Consider the following 12268-nt stretch of genomic DNA (forward strand, 5'->3'; position numbering starts at 1 on the left):
CACAAGGCCATTGACTTCACCTAGGCAAGGGCTCCTGGAGCCATTGATGTCTTGGATGGACAAATGCTGTGTAGGAGAGCTGAGCTGTATAGTGTAGGGTGCTGACAGCATTATGGGCCTCTAGACATCAGTATTATGTACTCTCCTGTTGTAACACCTCGAAAATGTCTCCAAGAATGTCAAGACAATCTGAACAGACAAGATTGGCCTGGGTGAGGCCCATCACAGTAGTCTCCAGGAGTGTGTTGGGTCCTGCATCCTGAATTGAATAGCCTGTAGGCTGAGGCCACTCCATTGTTACTCAACCTCAGAATACAATGTATCCAAGTACTTGTAGCTCATCAGATCTGCACTAGGGTCTAACAGTCTGGAACTGGGTAGGGTTGCAGACAAGGGACAAATCCATCATCTTCTATGCCAGACTGACATCCTTACCACCACGATGGCTGTATCCTCAAGATGGTAGTGATCTAGCTCCTTATTCCTAGTCTTTCACCTCCCGTCTTTATGTTTCCCTCATGTTTACAGAAGCAAGATGTGAATTATGGTCAGAGCTACGATCAGATGGCGCCGCATACATTAGTATCAGACAAGATCCAACAATTTTCATTCCTGAGCAGAGAGCCTCTTTGAATCTCATTCTAGTGTGGAGAGTATATTTAATTCTGCTTGACATAAAGCCTAGAGTCCCAGTGGGCTCGATGATCAAGAATGCATTGGTTCTAATTAATCTGAGCAGCGATAGTGCTGGAGGCCGAAGCCGCTGTCTCTCTTGGAGGTGGAAACATGGTGAAGAATAAGTTATCAGCTTAATTGTGTGAAATCTCCCTCTGGTGCTCTGTCTTTCAGAACTGCCCGCAAAATTCCAGGATCGCCACAGATTATACAAAAGAGCCCAAAGAGCAAATCATTTCAGTGGGACCTATTAGGAGAAAAAGTATGTATGTTCCCTAAAACACACTATAAATTACTAAGACAATGGGAGTTCAGGGCTCAGATGTGCCTCGCTTGTGACGTGTGATAAGGAGGTGACGCCAGAGACACCAGGATGAGGGGACTGCCTATGTCCTCCAGGAAAACCTTTTCATTGGCTTTTAACGACTCTTTCTTCTTTGCTCTCTTTAAAGGCCCCCACCCCTGCCTTGATTATGAATTGCAGGGCTGATATCTCTATCATTAAGTCTCCCACATGCTCATTTCCAGGGCTGGACTGGTGTGAGGACAATGGGGGCTGCGAGCAGATCTGCACCAGCCGGGTCGACGGGCCTCTGTGCAGCTGCGTGACTGGATCCCTGCAGGAAGACGGCAGGAGCTGCAGAGGTGGGCTTCTCCTGAAGGGACAGGCAGCCAGGTGACCTAGGAAGCTCTTTAGCCACAAAGGGAAACGCAGCTGAAGCCTCCTTAGCGTCTTGTCTGTGAGAGTCCCAGAGAAAGACCGGGAATACTCAAGGAATTCCAGGACCCAAACAAACAAACAACCCACTTTGGGCCCCTGGTATTCCATCTAAAAGATGTGGACAATTGAAGCAAAACTGATTCAGTAATTTCTAGGCTCTATGTTGACCATAACACTTCGGTCAAGCCCTCTTGTGCTGAAGTTGGTAATTCATGGTGGCACACACCCGTAGTGAGGCCGAGGCAGGAGGCACATGAGTTCCAGGTAAGACTGGGTTCTACAGTGAGACCCTATCTCAAAGAAACAAAACCAAACAGACAGGAAGCCGATAGCCTTGGCATCTGATTTCTCTGGTCTCCTTCTGAGGTGCACAGGGCTCTCTTAAAGGTTGGATTAATTTTCTTTTCTTTTTTTCTTTCTTAATCAGGGCCATTTGGATTTTAATTCCCTTTTATTTGAGTGCTGCTGGGCAGGTCTGGAGCCTGTCTAACTGATATGTTCCTCTACGCCCTTTTCTGTCCACAGCCTCCAATTCTTCAGTTGAACTTCAAGTCTGGACACTTCTTCTCATCATGGCCCAGATTGCACTATGGCATTTTGTCTATAAATCAGGCACAACCTCATAATGAACTCAAGGTGCTCCCTTCAGTCCCTGTAGGTATAAAAAGTGTGTGTCCCCAAGTCAAAACCTGTTTGAACGTGTACAGTCTTACAAACTCACAGCCCCTTCCTCCAGCAGTCAGGTCTGGAGGACACTGAAATTCCCGGCTCCTCTTCCATGGTATGCAACGGTGGCTTTTCAAAGCCAATGGGGGAAAAAGCATCTATTTACCCTAAAAGCCCAAACAGCTGGCACTGGGGACCTTGGTCCAGGCCAAAAGCCAGTCAGGGAAAATCTCTGGTTACAGAAGTCTGATGGGAAATCTGGCCAGAAAACTCGGTCTGTCCCCTGAGGTTTCAGGACCCCAGTGGTTAGAGACCGGCCTGTTGCTGTAACTTGGAATTAAAGCTGTGACTTCCTGTAAGGAATCCCTCTGCTGTTCAGAAGTGTGATCTCTGATGTGCAAACACGACCCTCTGGTCATGCTTAACTCCTTCCCCACCCACCTGCCGTGGCCTCCGCCTTGCCATACCAGCTTCAGCCACTGGATTTAATGTTTGCAGACCTGGAGAACCTCACCCACCCCATCCTAACCCTCAGAATCAGCCCTTCACTTTTTACAAATCAACCAAACAATTTTTAATGTGTTTTATCCTTAAATAAACGTTGTGTTCAAGTATTCTCATTATTTGGTGGCTGGACTCACTCCTATGGATGTTAAGTTCTGTATGTAGACGAGTAACGTGCTAGGATTAAAAAACAAAAAGGGAACGGTAGTAGGCACTGGGCTGGGTAGGCACTGTCAGCCAGAACTCTAATGTGTGTGTGATGTCCTTGTTGGTATGCGCTCACAGAGCATCCTCGTAGCACAAAGGTATTCTGCCGAAAAGAGGCAGGCAGCATCCTCCTTTGTAGGTGGTACATAAGCCCATATTATTATTAACTATAAGACACAGGGCTTGCTAAAGCTATCCCTGGGGTACCTCCCTTTTTAAGGCTAGAAACACAGTAAACCATACTTCAAGTTTGTTTTGAAGTTATCTTGGACTCAAATCAGTGGCAATTAAAAAAATATTTTTTCTGGGAACTCTAAAAAGCTGAGTAAATGTGTAGCTTCTTTGTACAGGGGCTCCAAGCGAATGGCTGTCATTTTACCTGATGAAGGCACCTGCATCTCTCTGCCACTGAGCTGAGGAAGTGAGGTGTAGTCAGAGGCTGCCCTGAACTGCTCCTGTTGGGAGGACCAGAAAGTTCCAGCAGATCTGAGCATTCACACATGGTGCCTTCGAGGTAGGAGAAGAGTGGGGACCAATGGAGACCCTAGAGGGTCTTTCAGGAAAACACTGAATGTGACTGAAGCATTCAAAAGGACCAGTAGTCATCCTTGCTGGGACAGAAACCAATGGTGGCTGCTTGTTCTCTGTATGTAAAAACTTTTAAGTCCTGGCTCCTTGAGGTCAGAAGACTCAGCCGAGCTGTTACACCACTTCCATCCACCCCAGAGAAGGCCAGGGCTTCACAATCGGATCAGATGGGTCGAGCACAAGAATGTCTCATTGAGTTCCTAAAGCGTGAACGAAATCATCCAAGGAAATGGAATACTACTTAGTAATTTAACCTTATTGATTCTCCTAACAATGTCATTGGAAGCTACTAAATTGAATACTATGTTTTGTTTTGGGTTAGTTTTAGCTTTTAGAGTAAATATTTGGGTTGAGGAGATGGCTGGATACTTGACACACAAACATGAGGACCGGAGTTCAGGACCCATGTAAAAGCTGGGAAAGTGTGGTGGCCCACTGTACTCTCAACTTGGGACGGCAGAGACAGGATTCCTGGGACAAGATGAGTAACAAATGTATCTGATCAGTGAGCTCTGGGTTCAACTGAGAGAGACTGACTCAGGAATAAGTTAGAGAGCACCAGAGAGACATCTGCTGTCAACTTTGGGCCACCAACATATACACACAAAGGTGCACACGCATATACACTCACATACATGTGAGCCTACACACATACATGCATACTGTAATACATACATAAAATAAATTGCTCCCTTTTTTTGCCACAATTTTGTTCCTGTGGCTTTGTCACTTGTCTGAAGTCCTTGGAATAAGTCACACGATGGTGCCGTAGCACAAGACTCCGAGATCTCAGAGGCTGAAACAGCAAAGGCTGACTTCTTTCTCGTGTCTGTGGACTCCTCTGTTCATTGGCCTCCTGGAATGAAGATGGATGGAGATGGCATTAGATTTTGATGCTACTAGGTCAACATGTGGCTTCAAAGGAAGAGGACATGCAGAATCACACCCCTCCCACTATGCCCCCCCCCCCCCGTCACTTCTCTGCCTGGACGGCTCACTTACTGTTGCTGTCCCCATTCCATTGGCTAATGCAAGTTGTGTGACTATAACTTTCAGAGACCCTGTGAGTTGGAAACTAACTCCAAGCATGTAAGGGAGACCGGCAATCAACAGCAATGATTTCCATGGTGTCTTCAGGGCAAGCACTGCTCTCCAAGTTCAGCAATACTCCCACACAAATGACAACACACAGACAGGCCCTTTGGCCCATTTCCCTGAAGGCAGAAAAAAAGGGGAGCCAGCCCTGACTCATCTCATACTCTGCCCCAAACACAAGTCTTTTAACACCCCCAATGCCTCACCTTTGTTTTCTTCCATGTGAAATGAGAACATACACCTTTCTTTGAATAGTCCGTAGGTTTCTGTCTTATATTGACTCATTTGTGCTAACCCACCCACACACATTGGAAGTCGGAGGACAACTTGCTGGTTCATTCTCTCCTTCAGCCTGAGTCCCAGGGATCCAAATCAAGTCATCAAGCTTGAGGACAAGTGCCTTCACCAAATGAGCCATCGTGCTGGCCGTCAAATATTCTTGTGTTAGAAAATGATACTAGATAAACATAAGCCATGCGACAGCGGACTAAGATAATTTGGGAGCTAGCTATGGTGATACATCTCTATTATCCTAACCCCCAGGAAGCGGAGACAGGAAAACAAGAGTTCAAAGCTGGCTTCTGTAACCTAAGGAGTTCAAGGCCGTTTCAGGCTGCGTGGTGCCCTGTCTCAAACAAATAAATAATAACAATTCTAGAACTTTATCTTGTCTTTGTACTCAAGGAGGAAGGGGGAGAAGAGCGTGCTCAGCAAAGGGTAGAAAGGAGAGAAGAAATTCAGTTGAAAAGCTTGTTGACCGGGTATTTGATACCAAGGGAAACACTGGGGAGCGAGGAGCTGGTGTTTGTGACAGCTGGGGATTCTATACCTGGTTTCTTGATGAGTGCTAGGTATGTGCTTTACTCAAAATCTTCATGGCAGAGTTGGAGAGCACTAATTATTTAACATAGTCTAATATTCCAACTATTTTTAGAACCATTTGACATTTAGTGAGAGCTTGAAATCTAATAAAATTCTTTGCAACCAAAGGAATTAAGCAATTATCAAAAGATAACAACCACTAGGGCTGGGATACAAAGCATTGCTTCTTACTAATTCTGAATTAATTAAGAAACAACCCTGTTAGAACCTCTCGACTCCCTCCCAAGCCCACCTATCTAATCACTAGGGGATTTTTCAGCCCATGGGTGTATTGACATTGGGAGCCAGACCAGTGAAAAGAGGTCAGACAGCACCCTCTAGTGTCTACTTTTAATTTATCATGAACCCCAAATTGTTTCAAACCACAGCAATCAAATGACAATCCCAGCCTCCCCACACCTTAGGTACAGAACATTACCAGAATATAGCTTTAGAAAACACATGAAATGCCAAGGGCATCTTCTGAAGAACATCATGAGATTTATTTTTATGCTCACAGTAAGCCTTGTTCCGAGAAAATACCAGCTTTGGGCATCCCATGCAAATTTTGCCCTTAATATCTATTTCTCTAACGCGACGACAGAAATAGCTGCGGAAAAAAAAAATAAGTATCTCTTTAAAATGTTGTGAAACAAACAATCAGATCGAGAAGAGCTTATGAAATATTTAGTGGCCTTTTCCCTCCGGAGAATGTAAACTACTTTGCTACGTATCTACCAAGCAAGAGCAGTAACTCTGCTCTGACTAATGGAAGGTTCTGTTAGTGATGGCTTAATTATGTTCACTGAAATATGGCTCTCTTCTAAGAAAACATCACCATGGCAGAGGGACAGATCTCAGTGTCTATAGATAGAGATAAAATACGAAAGAGTCATCATTCCAAGAAGTCGGCAATCAAATTCTGTTTGCTGAGGAAACAAGTGGAGGAATAATATTCACTGTACATTTTGTGATAGGTTTCTGTTTGCACATAGCCTCTGGGTTAGCCACTGTTTTGTTTGTTAGCATAAAACATCCATTGTGAAATATTTCGGGAACTGAGATATGCTCCCATTAGATGAAATTGCAATATGTTGCGCAAATGCAGCCTCCTCCATAACTAATGTTTTTCCACTGTATTTAATATTGTTTGGTTTTGAATCACACTGCATGTGGGACATTACAGAAGTGTTAAGTTGAAGTTAAAACACATATAGCATCAAGGATTAGGGGAAAACACGAACCCACTCATATATATGTGGGTTTTTCACATACATTTATTTTATGATCAATTCCTAATTAGAAATGTTATTTTTTTTTGTTTTTTGTTTTTCAAGACAGTGTTTCTCTGTGTAGCTCTGGCTGTCCTGGAACAAACTCTGTAGCCCAGGCTGGCCTCAAAACCAGAGATCCACCTGCCTCTGTCTCCGGAGTGCTAGGATTAAAGGTGTGCACCACCACCACCTAGCCTAATGAGAAATGTTTGAATGGGAATAATATTTTAATAACCAGGAACCCATGAGGTAGCATCCTTGGCTTCCTCCTCTTAGTTCTTAAATTTCCTTATACAATACTTTGGGGTACAAAAAATCCAACTATGTAGTCCTATTTTAATTGGGATAAAAAAAACCATTAAATTGAAGACAGTCATGTGCTTAATTGTCTCAGGGCTTGTAAATCTTTGTATTGGATCTAATCAAAATTATTAAAGTTATTTAAAGACTGTAGTCAGATAGATTTTTGATTCTAGATTAAATGTTAGCCCAAGGCAGAAAAGACATGGCTCCTAATGTTATTCTCTTATCTACTATATTGGCTCTTTTTAACAGAATATCGGACACAGTAACTAAAGGAAGGAAAGATATATTTTGGCTCCAAGTTTAAAGGGCTATAGTCCACGGTGGCATGAATGGCATGATGCAGCTCAGTCTATGTCCACTCGATCTTGTTCTTTCTTTATTTGCTTTATGGCTGACCATCAGGTAGAGAGCCATGGCTGGAACCAGAAACAGACACCCCCTTCGAGGCCCAACAACAACTGACTTCCTCTAGCTAGACCAGAGTCCCCAAGGTTCCACAGCCTCTCCAAACGGTGCCACCAACCAGAGACCAAGTGGTTAGACACACGAGTGGAGGGGGAGGGGGACATTTCACATCCAAACCATAATTTCCATAAACATTTATCATTCAGTATTCATGCTGGTCCTCGGCGTGTCTTATGTCCTCCATGGACCTGGGGTGTCCAGCATCGTAAGTGTGTGTGGTCATAATCATGTTCATTCGTTCACATTTTCCATGAATCTTTGCCGTGGTGCTTGCCACGTGCTGTTAAGGAACATTTGCGTCCATGCAGAGCAGGGAGTCTGCCGCGTGAAGAGTCATGATCAGAAAGCAATTTGGCAAACTGATTCGACAAGGGGAAAATGATTCAATGTCTAATGTGAATGCGCCTGGGTGTCATATCAGAATATTCACAGCACAAAATGAGAAAAAAAGAACTGTGAATACCACAGACACAAGTTGGCCTGTTTAAAAAAAAAAAAAAGTTCCAGATTCTAAACGCTTACTTTGAACTTCCAAGAGAGATGAGTGGTAATACCGTGAATATTAATTCAGGATAAGCAGAATCTTGACTCATGGAAATTTCAGATTTTAAGGCGTGTCTCCCACAGGCTAACATGCTCTAACTGTAGGTTAGCCTGGTCTCTTTGGAGAGAACTACTTTTCCTCATTAACTTTTATTCAGAAAACTAAATTAATAGAGGGCAAGAAACCTTCCCAGCTAGACCTCCAACACTCCCTTGGACCACAGTGACCAACTTACCCAATGATGTCCCCAAAGCAATAGCTGCCTAAATCATGAGAAAATGAGTCTCCACCACATAATCCTAAATGTTTTCTTATTATGATAGCAGATCATCATGACCATAAGGACTTTACTGTAATTTCGGCATTATAATTTAAAAACACAGTTCCAACAAAATTTAGCATTCTCCCTGGACCCCCAAAGAGGCACCAAGACTCATCAAAACCAAGGGACCAAGAACGTCACAGCTGTATCAGGATGAAGGTTTCCTAGTTCAACCACCTGAGGGTTTTCCCTGTTTTGTAGGGAACATGAAATGATAGGACTTAAAGTATGACGATTTGAAAAGTTTACAATAAGATGTATGTATGTTAATCAGAGTCACCCAAAACAAAACATTCTGAGGTGTCCTGATCTGACAGAACAAAATGACAAGGGCAGCTGGAGAGAGAGTGGGTGAGAGCGTTTGCTGAGGGCCTGAGTCCAAATCCCCAGCACCCAGACAGAAAGCCAGGCATGGCTGTCTGCACCTAGAACCCCGGTGCTCTGGAAGTGAGGATTGCTGAGGTTTACTGAGGTTTAGTCTAGTTTCAGGTTCAGTGAGAGACTCACGTTAAAGGAATAAGACAGAGAAGAGTAGAGACAGACATCACGCACACGCACACGCGCACACATACGCACGCACGCACGCACGCACGCATACATGCCCATGGAATGACAACAAAAGTCTTCATCGTTAAGTCCCTTGTTAAAAATATGTCCTTTCTTAAAACTTGAACTTGGGTCACTGAGTACGGGCTTTCTGTCGCTAACATTTTACTTGTGTAAAGACCTGGGAGGGGAAGAAAGCCTTTTCACTGGTTCCTACATTATTTATGCCAATTCTATTCCGAGTTGTCCCTCTAGCCAGAAGAAAGCAAATGCATGTGGGCCCGGAAAGTGTGAGTTGCAGAGTCCTTTCCTTTTGTGAAGGTAGGATGAGAAGATTCTGCTCAATCATGGAACAAAAAAAAACCAGCTAGGATTAGCGGAGAGATTGCAAAGGGGCCAGAGGCTGAGGTGAGCCCCACACAGGTCCCCACTTTCATGGGACACTTAGCCAGCCTGGCTGGCTGGATGCCGTCAAGGTATGATCTCTTTCCAGACAGGTCAAGAGAAGGTGAGGTCATTTCATCTAAAACACCTAAGCAGGTTGGGCTAAAAGGCTGTCTTAGGTAGGGTTTCTATTACTGCAAGGAAACACCATGACCAAAAAGCAAGTTGGAGAGGAAAGGATTTATTTGCTGTTCGTCATCAAGGAAGTCAAGACAGGAACTCAAACAGGGCAGGAACCTAGAGGCAGGAGCTGATAAAGAGGCCACAGAGAGGTGCTGCTTACTGGCTTCCTTCCTCTGGATTGCTCAGCCTGCTTTCTTATAGAACCCATGACCACTAGCCCAGGGGTGGTACCACCCAGAATAGCCTGGGCTCTCCCCCATCAATCAGTAATTAAGAAAATGCCCTCCAGCTGTATCTTATGGAGGCATTTTCTCAATTGAGGTTCCCTCCTTTCAGACAACTCCAGTATGCGTGACAAGTTGACATAAGATTAGCCAATACAAAGGTAAATAAAATTACCTTTAAACTGTGATAATGTGGGAACATTATGAGAACAATGCCTCTTAGTCTTAATGCAATGAAAAAAGCCTACTGCAATCAAGAACCGAGAAAGGAAACGTATAGACAAGTGTTCCCTGAGGAAGAAAGTTGAATTTAACAAAATATTCCTTGTGGGATGCTAAACTGATGGGAAGGAAAGAAGAAAGTATCTTGATACTGTTCCTTTTGAATAAACACAAGATTTCACAACAAAAAATTAATAGATTACCTCGAACAGCCAGGCAATAAATATTAAAGCTAATCCATGGGAGTTGGATTAGTTGTTCCTCTAGGAAAAGCCATAACTTCCCCCTAAGATGTTGTAAAACTATTTCTTGGACATTTCCTTTAGGCAGGTTCTATTTCATTTCTTTAGAGAAGAGAGAGAGAGGAGGGGAGAGAGGGAGAGAGAGAGAGAAGTTTGAGGACTCAGGGTGAGTTGCAAAGAAAAAAAAACTTCATTCTTACCAACCTTATAATGTTTAGTATTTGGTCTTAAGCTTTTCCTTTCCAAGCCATAAAATATTTAGGAAAAGTTCTACCCCTCCCCCACAGTTCATAGCACCAGGAACAGACTTGAAGTCACTGGTCTCCAATCACTGGGTTTTCAGCTTCTCAGAGAACTCTTGTGGCCCTGGGGCCAGAAAGGAGGCCCTGAGGTTTGTTCGTGATTTTGTAAAAGTAATACAGTGCTCTCAAACTGATGTAACAAAAATGAGATCCAAGGCTTGCATTAAAGCACATGAGATGGAACACTAGAACAGGCAGCAAATGCCAGCTAACAAACTCCTCTGAGGCAGAGGAAGAGAATCGAGGAAGAAGGGGAAGAAAGAAACGCCCATTACAAGAGCCCATGTGTTTTGCCTTGTGTTGTTGTTTAGGCAGAACCAGTGAACAACAGAAGCCAACTTCTCTTTAAAAGTAGCTTAGAAGATTACACATGCTGGTCTAGTCCCCTCATAAAAAGGAAGCTATACTTTAAGATGAGGTGGAAATTCATGGGCTAAATGTGAATCTCAGGAACGACACTAACTTAGGCCAGCCAGATGGCTCAGTAAAGGTGCTTGCTGTCACATCTGATGACCTGAGTTCCATCCCTGGAACACACATGGTGGAAAGAGAGAGAGCTGACTCCCACAACTTGTCCTGGGAGGGGAGGAGGAAGTAGACAGGCATAAAGATGGAGGAGTCAGGAGAGGGTTTCAGAAGAACCGAGCCAGGGGGAATTGTGTCTTGGTCAGTGTGGATAGAATGTTTTAGGTTGGTGTGCTTTAGGGTTAGAAAGGTAGGCGGGACCTTGTCAGGCACGAGAAGCAGTTTGAATTTATTTGAGAGACAAATAAGCAGGTAGTCACTAGAAGACCTTAGGCAAGTGAGGAAACCTTCCAATTTCTTTCCTTTTTCTCTCTCCCTTCCTTCCTTCCTTCCTTCCTTCCTTTCCTTCCTTCCTTCCTTCCTTCCTTCCTTCCTTTCCTTCCTTCCTTCCTTCCTTCCTTCCTTCCTTCCTTCCTTCCTTCCTTCCTTTCCTTCCTTCCTTCCTTCCTTCCTTCCTTCCTTCCTTTCCTTCCTTCCTTCCTTCCTTCCTTCCTTCCTTCCTTCCTTCCTTCCTTCCTTCCTTCCTTGCTTTCTTTCTTTTTCCTTTCTGTTGTTGTTGTTGCCATGGTCAGTTAGATTGTTTAGTGGATCAAAGTGCTTGCCATGAAATCATGATGGCCTAAGTCCAATCCCTGGAATTCACATTATGCATCGCAATATACTTTGTAAGTAGCCCAGAGGTGAGTTAATACAGATATCCAGGAAGACATGAACAGGTTCTATGCAAATACTATGCAAGACAGACTTGATCACCCACGGATTCTGAGATTCTGGTTTCAACTTGGGACACAGGTGTGGGGAGAGCTACATTTTGGAGGCACAGACTGTGGGCCTGAGTCATATTTGGGGTTTGAAGGGAGGACAAAGAGGTAACAAAAATGTTTCTGACCTATCAAGATGGAAGTGTGCTGACATCATCTACTGAGCTGGGAGAAATCCGTAGTTTGAGAAAGAAAAATCAAGAACTGTGTTTTGTATGTGGTGCATGTGAGATGTCTGTAAGAGATCCAAGAAGAGGTGTCAAGTGGGCAGCAAGATGGATGTCAGGAACTCATCAAACCAGCCGTATATAGCAGCCACGTACATTCAGATGGTATTTTAAACTCTGGACAGAATTGAGGCGGCGGCGGCGGTGGGGGTGGGGGTGGGGGTGGGGGGGATAGAGACCTAAGATATGTGGAACACAAAAGTAGAGATCAGGATCCTGTAAGATGCCTCAGTGGGAAAGGGCTTGCTGTACAATCCTGATGACCTAAGTTGGATCTCAGGAGCCCACGCAAAGACGGAAGTAGAGAACCGACTTTACAGGTTTTCTTCTGACCTCTACACATGCATTCTGGCACGTGTGTCCATACACATCACCCATGGGTGTACTCACATATGCGCACACATGGAGAGTTTCAAAAAATAGA

The 12268-nt window shown here is 44.1% G+C and overlaps 1 protein-coding gene across 1 annotated transcript in view; it reads left to right on the top strand.

The window, feature by feature from the left end:
• Nucleotides 1-2771, top strand: part of Tecta (tectorin alpha) — a 65872-nt gene extending 63101 nt beyond the window's left edge. The window contains exons 20-22 of the mRNA XM_037207585.1: nucleotides 850-937; nucleotides 1204-1320; nucleotides 1922-2771. Coding sequence (XP_037063480.1) covers nucleotides 850-937; nucleotides 1204-1320; nucleotides 1922-2022 — 306 coding nt within the window. The 3' untranslated portion in view covers nucleotides 2023-2771. The remainder of the gene's footprint in view (nucleotides 1-849; nucleotides 938-1203; nucleotides 1321-1921) is intronic.
• The last annotated feature ends 9497 nt before the right edge of the window (nucleotides 2772-12268 follow it).

The sequence above is a fragment of the Peromyscus leucopus genome, chromosome 7, assembly GCF_004664715.2.
Source record: "Peromyscus leucopus breed LL Stock chromosome 7, UCI_PerLeu_2.1, whole genome shotgun sequence".
In the NCBI taxonomy this organism is placed as follows: Eukaryota; Metazoa; Chordata; class Mammalia; order Rodentia; family Cricetidae; genus Peromyscus; species Peromyscus leucopus.